The sequence below is a fragment of the Galeopterus variegatus genome, unplaced genomic scaffold (assembly GCF_000696425.1).
Source record: "Galeopterus variegatus unplaced genomic scaffold, G_variegatus-3.0.2 Scaffold971, whole genome shotgun sequence".
NCBI lineage: Eukaryota > Metazoa > Chordata > Mammalia > Dermoptera > Cynocephalidae > Galeopterus > Galeopterus variegatus.
In genome coordinates, this window is record NW_007727082.1 from 115,289 (window position 1) to 128,459 (window position 13,171).

At 37.8% G+C, this 13,171-nt stretch overlaps 1 protein-coding gene across 2 annotated transcripts in view; it reads left to right on the top strand.

Annotated features, from left to right (window-relative positions):
• The first annotated feature begins 2,453 nt into the window (after positions 1–2,453).
• LIPH (lipase, member H) overlaps positions 2,454–13,171 on the top strand; it is a 37,352-nt gene continuing 26,634 nt past the window's right edge. For both annotated transcript variants that reach the window (XM_008573915.1, XM_008573916.1), the window contains exon 1: positions 2,454–2,590. In XM_008573915.1, the coding sequence (XP_008572137.1) occupies positions 2,509–2,590 (82 nt within the window). In that variant the 5' untranslated portion in view covers positions 2,454–2,508. The remainder of the gene's footprint in view (positions 2,591–13,171) is intronic.

The following is a 13,171-nucleotide window of genomic DNA, read 5'->3' on the forward strand; positions in this document are numbered from 1 at the left end:
TGATCATTTATCAGGGTCACAGGGTTGAGAAAATCGTGGTTAGCTGATGGGAAATGAAGAAATGGTTTTCCCCAGAACACCTTTGAATAAGTGTTTTCAAATGATTATTAAGAGTTGACCTACTTTTTTGAATTTAAAAAATACTACTTATTTTTAGATAATTATTGATTCACATGAAGTTGCAAAAATAGTACAGGGCAGTCCCACATACCTTCACCTGGTTTACCCCAATTGTAACATCTTACATAACTATAGCGTACTTATTCAAACCAGAAAATTCACATTGGTACAATCCACAGACCTCATTGAGATTTTCTCAGTTTTACATTTCCATGTGTCTATGTGTAGCTGTATGCAATCTTCCCACACATGTGGATTCTCATAGCCACCACCACAGTTAAGATACAGAACTCTTCCATCACTAAAAGATTCCTTTACAGTCAAACCCATTCTCCTCTCTTCCCTCCCTCTCCTCTCGCTCCATCCTTGGGAACGTTTTATGTTTTCTTACATTTGATATTTCTCACTAGCCCAAAAAAGAAGGGACAGGTTCTCCCATTGATTCTTGTGCTGTTTTGAATGCTGGCAGTGGAAAGGAGCACACAGCTAGAAAGTTAGGGGACCTTCTGTGCCACCAGCTGGAAAGTCATTCATAGTGACACAAAGAGACCTCCCAACGGAAATGATTCTTATTCCTATAGTTGGCTAGTTTCCAGGAAAATGTACATTGGCTCTGTCTAGATATGCACTTGGCACGGTACTTAAACTGATAGGAACTCAGTAAATATTTATCAGGCAAGAACACTGATCCAACAGGGAGCAGTACATTCCATAACAGGCTCCTAAGGGAAATGTGAAACAATTCTTCTTTTGTTCCAGAGGGCAACTGTTTTCAAATTAATAAAACTTAGAGCAAGTGGAAAATAGAAAAGCTAGCAGGTTATCTATTTGGTTTTCCTATTTAGGTTTCCTTAATTTATTTCTCCAAACAGGAGACAAAAACAAAAACATTCGATCCCTGTACCGGCCAATCGCCAAAACAAAAACGAGACTAAAGTCTGACTAAAGTCTTTCACCTGAAAGATCATGGCTCTAAGGTGCCCTCTCTTCCTAAAGTCACACCTGGGTCCCTCTTCTCAACATTGTGCAGCCTTCCTTCCAAGGGGAGGGAAAGGGGCAGGTTGTGTGGCCAGTTAGGTAATAACAGTCACCAAGTGGTAACAGTGCTTACCTTGGTAAGTAGGCACCATGCTAAGGACATTGGCTATAATATATCATTTAATCCTTATAACAACCCTATGAGATGTGTGATTTTATTGTCTTAATTTTACAGTTGATAAAACTAAGACTTAGAGAACTTAAATATTTTGCTTAAGGCCATACAACTAGTGAATGGAAGATATGGGATTCGAACTGAGGTTAATGGATGAGTGCTGGGTAGTCTTCGCATTCATTAGGTCTGAGTTGTGACACAGAAATATATACACAGTACTTTAAAAAGCCCCCCAGGTGATTCTGACATAGTGATTCCTTCAGAAGTATTACTAGAATCTACTTCCTGCAAAGGAATCTCCTGCTATTCAAATGGGGTGTGGATGTAGAGATAACTGAAAAATTTATATACAAGGAGCTATTACTTCATAAACATGTACTTCAGGTTAAATGACTAGTTAAAGCTTTTGCCTGATGCTTTGGATGAAAATGTATTCTTAAGTTGTTTGTGTTTTATTTATTAATTTCTTTTTACGCTCAGGAGACCACCAGAAGCTTAAGTGTTGTAAACACTTCCATCAGAAAGGAAATTAAATTATCTTGTAGTTATGGAGCTCAAGTTTAGTTACTTCTAACACCGAGATGGATAGATTCTGGCATAGTTCTCTAAGTTTTTGCATTTACTTTTCCTTTAAAAAAAGTACTATTAAAGAGATAGGAATGCTGGATAGGAAGAAATAAAAATAAGGATATATAATACAAAAAAAAAGTTTCCTTTAATCTGAAGCATAGTTAATATTTTGGCACATACAGATACATAATTGGACCTACTGAAATGTTCTTAATAAAATCTAAAGACTGCCCTGTGAAGGATGAGTGTATGAATTAACATAAAACGTGGTTTTGTATACACAGGCCAACAGAATACTACCTGGATTTGTTATTTCATTCACAAGAACACAGAGGAAAAAGATCTCAAATCACACTTGGTTTCAACACATCAAGCCAAACAGCTAATAAACCGCCCACAAAGAATGAAACTATTTTGAACTCATTATTCTGGTGAAATACAAATTATAATATTAAGATATACATAAAATTGTGTAAGGTAGACAGTACCTTAAGTTTTATTGAAAAGAGGAGGAGTCAGAGATCCCGAAAGGGTTGGACCTGCCTGCAGTCAGTCCCTGGGGAACTTCCTGTTGTCACCACACCTCTGGATTAGTTATCTGAGCTTGCTGTGAGCAGAGCCCGCAGTGGGAACTCTAACGCTCTGCGGAGTGAATACTTCTTCCTATGAATGTGACGTACATTCTCTCCAGTTTCCATATGCTGAGATTGTACTTCTTCATCAGTTTGATGTGCTTGGTGAGATCGGGTAGGTCATTTATTAAATGGTTTTCTTAATTACTTTTTAAAAATTAGTACTAGTATTGTCATTTTGTATTTTATCATCCTGTTTCCTTCAGTGGACTTTTAAAGTTCCATATGGTCATTTTAAAGGAAAGAAGATATCGGTTAAATAAACCTTCTAATTCTGAAAAAAAATTTTTTTCTCAATAATAAAAGAAGCTATTATTTCTTTGAATTAACTTCTTATGCAAAAAAGTTAAATATGCTGAAAAATCTAGAATAGTATTATTTTTTCTCTTAGCTAAATTTCCTGTGCCTTTCCACCTCTATGAAATGGGATTACTTATTTTCTGGAAATTAAAAAATTTATTTCATAGTATCTAATATATGGAGGGTAGGTTATTATACTTTCAAGCAGTGAAGCTTCATTTAATTTATTCTTATAGAACAACGTAATTTTATATATGCAAACTCCTCAGAATGGTGCCTGGAATATTGATAGCTTTAAAAATGATTAGCCATAATGAAGAAATCAAAAAACACTAGTGTACATAATAAAGCAACAAAAATAAAGTAAAATGCTTAAAAAAAAAAAAACCCTCAACACTTAGCCATTTTAATGAATCCAGTTCTTTTTCACAATGCATGTGTTTAAGAAGACTGGTATAATTTTTTTGAAGGACAATAGGGAAATATGTTACACATTAAGATCCGTAAAAATTTCATGCCCTTTAAACTAGTAAAACCATTGCTGGGAATTTATTCTAAAGAAATAACTCTTTAGAAGAAAAGGGAAAAAAAGCCTCACATAAAGAGAGAAGTCTATGTTACTTATAAAACTTGAAACTAGAAACAACAGAAATGTTCCTACGTACAGGAATTGATAACGTACAGTATATCAACTCAATTTTTTCTTTAAAAGGGGCCTTAAAAATAATTCTGATGCTATGCAGAAATGTGCAAACATGTTTTTTAAATTGTTAAATAAAAATTACAAGAGTCTATTCGTTTGGACTAAGTTCCTGCAGTAGGCCCCCAAAGACCAGACTAAAAGTCAAAATGGAGTCACCCCTGCTAAGTTTCGTGTCACCAAACCTTAACTAAGTTGTGGTCAGGAGAGAAAGGTAACAGCCAGTCTCTCAAACAGGCCAGTTTCAATCTTTTTTTTTTTTTTTTTTTTTTTTGTCTTTTGTCTTTTTCTGTGTCCGGCAACAGATCGCAACCCTCAGTGTTGCCCCCGTACCGGACCGGGGACCAGCAACGGGATCGCAACCCTCGGTGTTGCTCCCGCGCCTCGCTCAGCCAGTGAGCGGGAACCGGTCTTCATGTGGGATCCGAACCCTCGGGCGGGAGCGCCGCCGCGCTTCCCAAGTGGCGCACTATCCAGTGCGCCACCGGGCCGGCCCCGAGTTTCAATCTTTAATCAGCATGATAATGAAGTTCCTTCTTCTTTAATCCTTACACAAAAAATGTAGCCTGAAGTTACCTAATGTCAACTAATCAGTTATTTTTTTATTATTCTGTCTCCCTGTACCCGCCTCACAAGGAAAGTAATTTTGAAACGACCAATTCACTTTTTGTTTTTTGTTTCTTCTTTCTTCAGCCTTTTCTGTCTATAAAACCATCCTCCTCTGCTTGGCTCATCAGAAGTTATTCGATTGTATGGAATAAAGTGTTGCCCAGTTCTAGAATTGCAGTAAAGCCAATTGAGATCTTTAAATTTGTTGTAATTTTGTCCTTTGACAAAATAATGCAAAATAGAAAAAGTAGAACTCAAATTTTAGATAAACTATAATCATGTATGTACGCCTTTACATAGTTTAGAAGGGAAATGGAAAAATTAAAATAATTGTATTAGCATTTCAGGTTTATGAACAATTTCTTAATATACACTTTTGAAGTTGATTTACTAGTAAGTTAAAACTATGCAGATAATATTTTCAACTAGAAGTCAGCATTTTAAAGTGTATATTATTACCTTTTTTTAATTAAAAAAATGAACATAAATTTAGAGATATCTTAAGGGGGTGGGGGCTAACCCTAACACAAAAACCTGATGATGGTTTGTGGGTACTTTCTTCCAGTCTTCCATTATATATCTCTGTTTACAAAGTTGGAATAATGGCAACTTAATTTTTTCATGACCTGCTTTTTATTTAACATCTTCTCATAAGCAAAGTCTTGTTTTGAATGATTCTAAAAGACTGTCACTGCTGCATGAGAGAATCTAAGCAGACAGAGTCACAGGACAATACACTTCATAGCTGGAAGGAAAAAACATAATTATAGCTGTAAGCTAAATCTAGACTTCTCAGTAACCTACAAAACTATGAACTTGGAACTTTCACGGGGGAGGTTGTGAATAATAATCATCTGATAGCAGAAATTACGAATTGCAAATACATTGACTTTTTGTTTTTGCCTTCTTTGTCTTGCAGTCCAAAACTCAGTAAATTTTAAGATAGGATTCAAAAATGCCAAGGATACAAGTCATTCACTTTCAGAAATTGTTGTTTTGTTGTTCTAATCTTCGTGAAATCATGTTAGGAATGATCTTACTAGTGAACAAGGCATGTCTAGCAGACTCTTAAAGTGCACTTGAATCACCTGGCAGGGAGGGGACGTTGTTAAAAATACAGAGACTCCACTCCCAAGCTTCCAGATTTGGCAGGTCTGGGATGAGAACCTGGAATCTGCATTTTTAATAAACCCTCAAGGTTTTTCAGCTGCAAGGAACATACGTTGACAAATATCGTTCTAAATTAAGGCTGCTTGTTGTAAGTATTTTGTAAAGTTACTCTGCTATCAATATTTTGAACTATGCTCACTGAGCGAAAATAGATATTTTCCCAGAGAAAATAGCTTAGCGCCAAAAACAGAATTATTTCTTCAGATACTGGAAATCCTCTTGAATGATCCTCTTGAACTGTGCGTGCGTGCGTGCCTCTGTGTGTGTGTGTGTGTGTGTGTGTGTGTGACTCATCTTTCTCTAACATGAAGGCAAAGGTGAATGAGGGGGCGTGAATATGCATATTTATGCACATGATTAAGAGATGAGTGTGAGAAAACCTGAAATACAGCCAGTGTTTAAAAGCAGAGATATCCTTCTAATCAAGAGGGCATTCTGCCCATATGCTTTTTGTCTGTGTCTGTCCAGAGTAAGAGAGAAACACAAGGTATTCCACCAGGTTTGATCCTAGCCTACTGTGATCCCTTCACAATCTGGCTCAGGAAAAAATTTTAGTGCCATATTCACAGTGTGGTCCTCTCCATAAAAAATTTATACTGAGTTACTTTTCAGACTTAAAAATTTTAATTGAATCTCATGGCAGGGACATGTCACCTCCCCCTTGTGCCTTTGTTAAAATAGGCATGTCCAACTCCTTTTCTAACGTCTCCAGGGGAAAGTTTTTGGCCTAGAATTAAAAATCCCTCTAGATTTTTATTTCTTGGACTTTTAAAAATTTCTTCATAACAGTGTTTTCAGGCAAGCATAAGAGAGTGTTCGAGCATGGGTTACTAGAAACATTCTGGCTTCATCAATTAATATGTAGTAAGCTTATATCCCAGATACTAACATCCATTGCTGAGCATGCAAAATACTCAAAAACGTATCTCTTCATCTTGATATTTTCAGGCAGTGAGAATCAGTAAACCTGACAGTGAACCTCTGTCTTAAAGAGGTTATTAACACACATCTGTGTCACGTTTGGGGGTGGAGAAAATGATAGCTTGAGCACACTTAACCCAAAGCTTGAAATAAAAAGAAGTGTGAGTCAGGGCCATGCCTGTATTTCTTCCTCATGGGATACCATGCATTAAGTGGAATTTCACATCTGTCAGCTTGGTGTCGAGGTTAGTGGACTCAGGGGTTGAAGGGAAACTTCACCACCCATGGATCTGAGATAAACTGATATCTTCATTTTTAGCAATAAGCTGACTCGGCCATATTGATGGGTTAATGTGAGCCTGCCTTTGCTTATTGACTCCCATAGGATCTCAGAACTTTCTCTCCTTTTGTCCACACTCACAATCGCTTCGTCAGTGGGTTATTTCTGCCCACAATTCCACCATCTCTTTTCACAGATGCTCCTTTGGATGTGAACGAAGGAAAACTGGGAGCCTGGTTCTATTTTGACAGAATAAGTGAATCTTCTGCCCTCTGTCACCTCCCAAATACCTTCCATCTTTTCAATCTGGTCTTCCCATGAAATTGTGAAGTTATAGGAACCATTTTTTAAGCAGCTTTGTTGAGCTATAATTTACGTACCATATGATTCATCCTCTTAATGTGTCAATTCAATGGCTTTTAGACATTCATAACATGTGCAACCATGACCAATTTTAGAACATTTTCACGACCTCAAAAGAAACCCAGTAGCTGTCATACCCCCGTCTCTGCATCCCTGCGGTAAGCAACCACTAATCTACTTTCCCTCTCTGAAGATTTCCCTATTCTTTCCTATTTGAACATTTTATGAGAGCAGAATCATATAATATGTGGTATTTTGTGAGTAGCTTCTTTCACATATCATAATGCTTTCAAGATTCGTTCTTGATTTTTATCATATGGAATCATGTTTGTTAACTAAAGGGCATTTAATTAGCAAAAAAAGTGCTTCACGTAAAGGTGACAAAACACCTATCTGATCAGCATTCTAACTACAAGAGTAAAGTATGTTTTTTTCCAGGTCTTTTAATTAAAATTAAAATTAATTTTATTTTCTTGCTATATTTATTTTTTAGCTATGTATTGTTGCCTTTGGTTATTGAGTTTGCCCTGGAGATTTGTTTTCCTGAGTATTTATCTCTTGTCCTTTTAAATAAGCTTTCAGATTTTGGAATTTTGTGCCCAAAAAGAGTGCTAGAAATTAGCTAAATCTCTAGGGAATAAGGAACCAACCTCTCATGTTAGTATGAGAAAAATGCTGGCCCGTTTTTTTAACCTGGTTAGTGACAGAGCCAAGACCAAAGCCAGGTCTCTAAGCCTTAGTCCAGATCTCTGGCCAGGGAGAAGCACTTTTACTTCTACAGTGGCTAATACAGCTTTAGATATCCTTAGTTAAATCAAGGAAACTAAAATGATGGGAGAAAAAGAATTAACACTCATTAAGTACCTGTTATATATCAAATTCCATGCTAAGCAATTTACTTAACATTATTTCGTTTAGTCTTCATAATAACCCTATGAGGTAAATACTGTTATTCCAATTTATCAACATCATCAATTAGTAATTTTTTAGTATCTACTATGTACAAGGTAGTGCTCTAGATCCCTCACAGGCATTATCTCTAATTCTCACAAAAATCCTGACAGCACGGACAGGATTAGCGTGAGGTGAGTGGGGCACTTGCCAGGTGCAAAATTACAGGGGGAGGAGGGGTACCAAAACAAAGTAATCAAGATAAATGATATTTTAATGAAATGTTTTTAAAAATCTATGACAATAAATCCACAATGAGCAAAATATCAAAATTTTACATAAAGATAGACTGTTGTTTGTTTTACATTCCTGTCATGGGAAAAGTCCTTTCCAATCAGCCGGTTCCTTGTTCTGGGCCCAGGCCATCATTTCCCTGTCTTCACTTCCTATGAGGTTAACAATGTTATGTGAACAGATTGAATAACACAGGGCTTTTAATATATAGTCATGTTTTTTTTTTTTTTGTCTTTTGTCTTTTTCCGTGTCTGGCAACAGATCGCAACCCTCAGTGTTGCCCCCGTACCAGACCGGGGACCGGCAACAGGATTGCAACCCTCGGTGTTGTCCCCGCGCCTCGCTCAGCCAGTGAGCGGGAACCGGTCTGTATGTGGGATCCGAACCCTCGGGCGGGAGTGCCGCCACGCTTCCCAAGCGGCGCACTATCCAGTGCGCCACCGGGCCAGCCCATATAGTCATGGTTTTTGATTGTGGAGCTTTTATGAACATTCCCCCATATGGTTCAAAATATGGGAGTATATTTTGTCCCCCCCCACTTTTTTTTGGTGGCTGGCTGGTACCAGGATCTGAAACAGGGACCTTAGTGTTGTATGGCTGCATTCTAACCAACTGAGCTAACTGGCCAGTCGGTATGTATAGAGGTTACGTTTTTCTTTTGCCTCAGGTTCAGTATGCAGCACTGCCTTACAAATTAGCATTATTATGACCATTTTACAGGTGCAAAACTGAGGCCCAGAGAGGTTAGGTAATTAATTACCAAAGGTCACCTAGCTAGTAGGCAATGGAGTTGAGCCTCAAACATAGGTCTGACTCTGAAACTCATGTTCTTTCTGAAATCATGTTGTTTTATTTAAGACATTGGGGCTGGCCTGTGGCTCACTCGGGAGAGTGCGGTGCTGATAACACCAAGGCCACGGGTTCGGATCCCATACAGGGATGGCCGGTTTGCTCAATGGGTGAGCGTGGTGCTGATAACACCAAGTCAAGGGTTAAGATCCCCTTACTGGTCATCTTTAAAAAAAAAAAAAACATTGGACCAAGGTGGCAAACTTCTTCTGTAAAGAGCCAGATAGTAAATATTTTCAGCTTTATGGGCCGTTGGTCATAACCACTGTAGTAGACTGAATTATGTCCCCCCCAAACACATCAAAGCTTGAATTGTGTCCCCCAAGTTTTATGTATTAGAAACTTAGCCCCAACTGTGACTTTTAAGAGGGTGGGAAATCCTATTACGGTAATTGAAAGTTGGAGCCCTGAAGAGGTGATTGGATTGTAGGACCATGCAGTAGTGAATGGATTAAAAATGGTGGTCAGGGGTGTGGTTCTGAGAGCTTTAAAAGAAGAGGAGAATCTCTCTCTCTCTCTGCTCTCACTGCTTCCACCATCTTGCAATGTGAGACCCCTGGGTCACCGTTGCCACCACCAGATGCACTTTGGACTTCCCAGTCTCAGAAACTGTAAGCAATAAATTTCATTTTTCTTTATAAATACCCAGTTCTGTGTATTTTATTATAAGCAACAGGAATGGACTAATACAACCACCCAACTCTGCTGTTATAGTGGGAAAGCAGCCATAGACAATATACTTGTAAATGGTCACGGCTGCCCATGCATTAAATTATAACAAAACATCTCAGGCACAAATATGCTATCACTGAAGAAGTTATAGGTAGAGTGCCCTGACATCCCACTTGGATATGTTTCTTTTAATTTAAAAGAGGAAGTCAATAAATGATAATCATGCCTGCTCTGAATAAGAGTCTGAATTCCTCATCAAAGGGTGTTGGAGAGAGAACACATCCAACTGTAATTTTCCAGTTGTCAACAGGAAATAGGCATTTCAGAGTAACTAAATTTCAAAATAGTCTGAAAAGGATAGGCAAAATTTATCTTGTTTTAAATAAATTCTAGTAGAAGAGATTAAGCTTTAGAAACCAGTTTAACGTGTTCTGCAGTTATACATGGTTGTACTCTGTTAATACTACCTCTGAACAACCTTGACTTTGAAATAAAACAACAAAATAGACCAGAGTTTTGCTTTCTGAAGACGTACAAGTAGTTGATCACTTTAGAAATAACGACATAAATTAGAACTTAAAGAACTATATTTATGTGGGTGAAACCATTTAACAAATTTGTTATTCACATATATCTAGTGCTTGCATGCTCTTCAAATTACCTGAGAATTTGGCATCCAACAAAAAGATAAGTTCTGGTGCTAGGTTCTGGGGACACAATATTGGACCCAAAACAGCACAGTTCCTGCCTTCAAGGAACTAATTTGCTTAAACAAATTTGTAACATGATCCAAGTTAAGATAAATTTAATGTTTTCTTTTAAAAATGTTATTAATTCCGGAGAAATTTTAAACAAAGAACATCAGAAATGGAATGCATAAACTATTTTTATTTGCATATTATTTTCCAGGCCATATCACCTACAGACATATTTTTACATAGTTTCAATTATAGTGCACATGCCATTTTATATTCTATTTATTTTATAAGCATCACATATTCTTTGTAATATTCATATGGATCATTTTGAATGGTTGAAAAATGTGACAGGTCAATATTCATTTATTCAGGAAACATTTGTTGATGTCAAAAATATCTATCTAGATCAATTATCTTGGAGCTTCTACCCTGGTAGGGGGAAGTTATTCTAGAATAAGGAGGAAATGCTTCAGGTACATGGTAGTAAAACAGTAAGTAACATAAAAGGGGAAAAGTTTTCTAGAGTAGAATTCAACACAAGAAGAAAGTAGAATAATGTCGATGATTCCTGAGAGAAAGAATATTGTTGAAAACCAGGTAAGTCATCATTTGAACTAAGGAATTCATTTTTAGATATGAATAAACTTAGGAATTATATTAGCCAAGAGCCCTCCTTGGAAAGATGGAAAGAGCCAGTTACCTAGGGGTGAAGGGAGAAGCCTAGGAAAAGGACTCATGAATGTGTACTTTATAGAAGTCAAACTATATAATTGGGGAAATATGATTCCAGAAGATAATTTTTATATACAGCTCATTCTCATTATTTGTGGCGGTTATGTTCTATAAAGTGGCCTCAAACTCTGAATTAGTGAATACTGAGCCATCGCTTCAAGGGAAAACACAGAGTTAGGTTTCTGCAAGACTCTGGTCACAATGTTTTTGTCAACAGATTAATACATAATATTCTGTATGTTTCTGTTTAAAGACACCTTATTTAATATATTACTCTGATTCATTAACATTTGGACTTAGGGCCAACAGCATTACAATTCAAGCCTGAACGAAGCTTATCTAACACACGTATTTTTTCTGTAAGGCACATCACAGCTTGCTTGTACTTAGGAACACTAGACAGCCCTTCAGCACTACGCTTAAGGGACATTTAAAACAGTGAAATAACCAAGAAAAAGCACAGGAAGCAAAAAACATGGCACTAAGTGACCGTCACTAAGTGACCTTGAAAAGGTCACTTCTGTAGAGTATGAGAGCTGAAACAAAGGCAGAGTGTTGCTTTGTCTGACCTCAGCTGAGGATGTGCATGTCAGGTGACTCAAATTTTTTGCCACTTTGCACATGTCCATGAATGACCGAAAAAGCACCTCAAGTACAAATTAGTCTTGGGGTTACAAATTAATTTGCAAATACGAGGTCCACAAATAACGAGGATTGACTATACTTTGACAGTGAGAAAAAAAAAAGTATATGTTTGTGAGAGTGTGTATGTTCTGAAGGAGGGATCAGGGAGGATGTGGGAGGCAATATAAGAGCATTAACTTCTCACTTTCCTTGATAGAGATAGAGTACATAGAAAAGATACAGTAAATTGAGCAGAAACTCTTTGTGACTGATACATCAGCACATAGAGGCTTAAATATTTATTTTTAAACTACAGAAGGAATCACCAAATGAACTAAAAATACTCTTACAACTGGTGAAAATCAGGAGGTAGAAATACAGTGATTGGGGAGAAGTACTAAGTTGTTAATGTCCTCGTCATTTTAACAGAGCAGTGTTAGATACTGTCTCAAGTTACAAGCAAAGATTAGAGCAGAGTAAGGGAAGAACTGTTCTAACAAAGGTCAGCAGCAGAACACAGGGCGGAGTCAGCCACACACTCTACAACAGTCTGAAATACAGTTTCCAGGTGCCCAAAAATCCTTGCCAGGGGTTACACACGGGTGAATAATTGTGTCTAAATAAATATACCTAAGTCTGGAGCAGTTCTGCATGTAATCACTACTTCTGGTGTACAGTCCACATGTTTACATCCCATGAAACAGAATTTTAAATCTTTTACATTAAGTTACAAAAGAAAACACCAGAATAGTTAAAGCAGGCTATATTAATTTCCTAATATGAGAAAGAATACATAAATAAAAAACAGAAAACAAAAAAAGAGAGGAGAGTACAAGCCATATAGCAAAGGGTAAAGAACGTAGAGGGCAGAAAGCTGGAAAATACAGCATTACAGTATTGAATCCAATTGTGTCAGTTTGGGTCCTCTGAGAAGCAGACACCAAGATAGGACTGGACGTGCAAAAGAGGGGTGGGGTGGGGGCGGGGCATGTGTGTAAAGGATAAAGGAGGAGGGAGCAGGAGTGGGCAGAGAGAGTGTTCACACCATGATGCAGGTCTGGCACCTGAAAAAAGGAGAGAGGAAAGGAAGGATTGGGTAGGGAGAGCCTCAGACCCCAACACAATTCTGAGAATATTTCAGCCAGACTGACGGGAGTCCCTGAGCCAAAGTTGCCAGTTAAAAGAACCTTACGTGGGGCAGGAATGGCCTGCCTGACCTGCTCTAGTAACCCCAGGGTGCTCAGTCATTGGCTGGGAGCAGCCTGGGGGAGCCATGGCTTCAGTGTTAACTCTGTGGGGCAGCTGGAGGCCATCGGCCACCTCAGTTGTGCTCCTACAGAAGGTTCTCTTGAAGGCAGATTTTAGTGAGACATTTCTATGGCTGCCACATCAGTTACCTCTGTTATGCCAATAAATGTTCATGAGGTAAACTCACCTATTTTTTTAAAGACTCCCAAATTGGGTCATAAAATAAAACCCAACTAGATGCTATATAAGATTCCTTGAAACAAAGGGATTCAACAGATAAAAAGGATAGATGGAGACATGCCAGGCAAATGCTAACAGAGAGCCGAGTGTTAGGGTAAAAACACC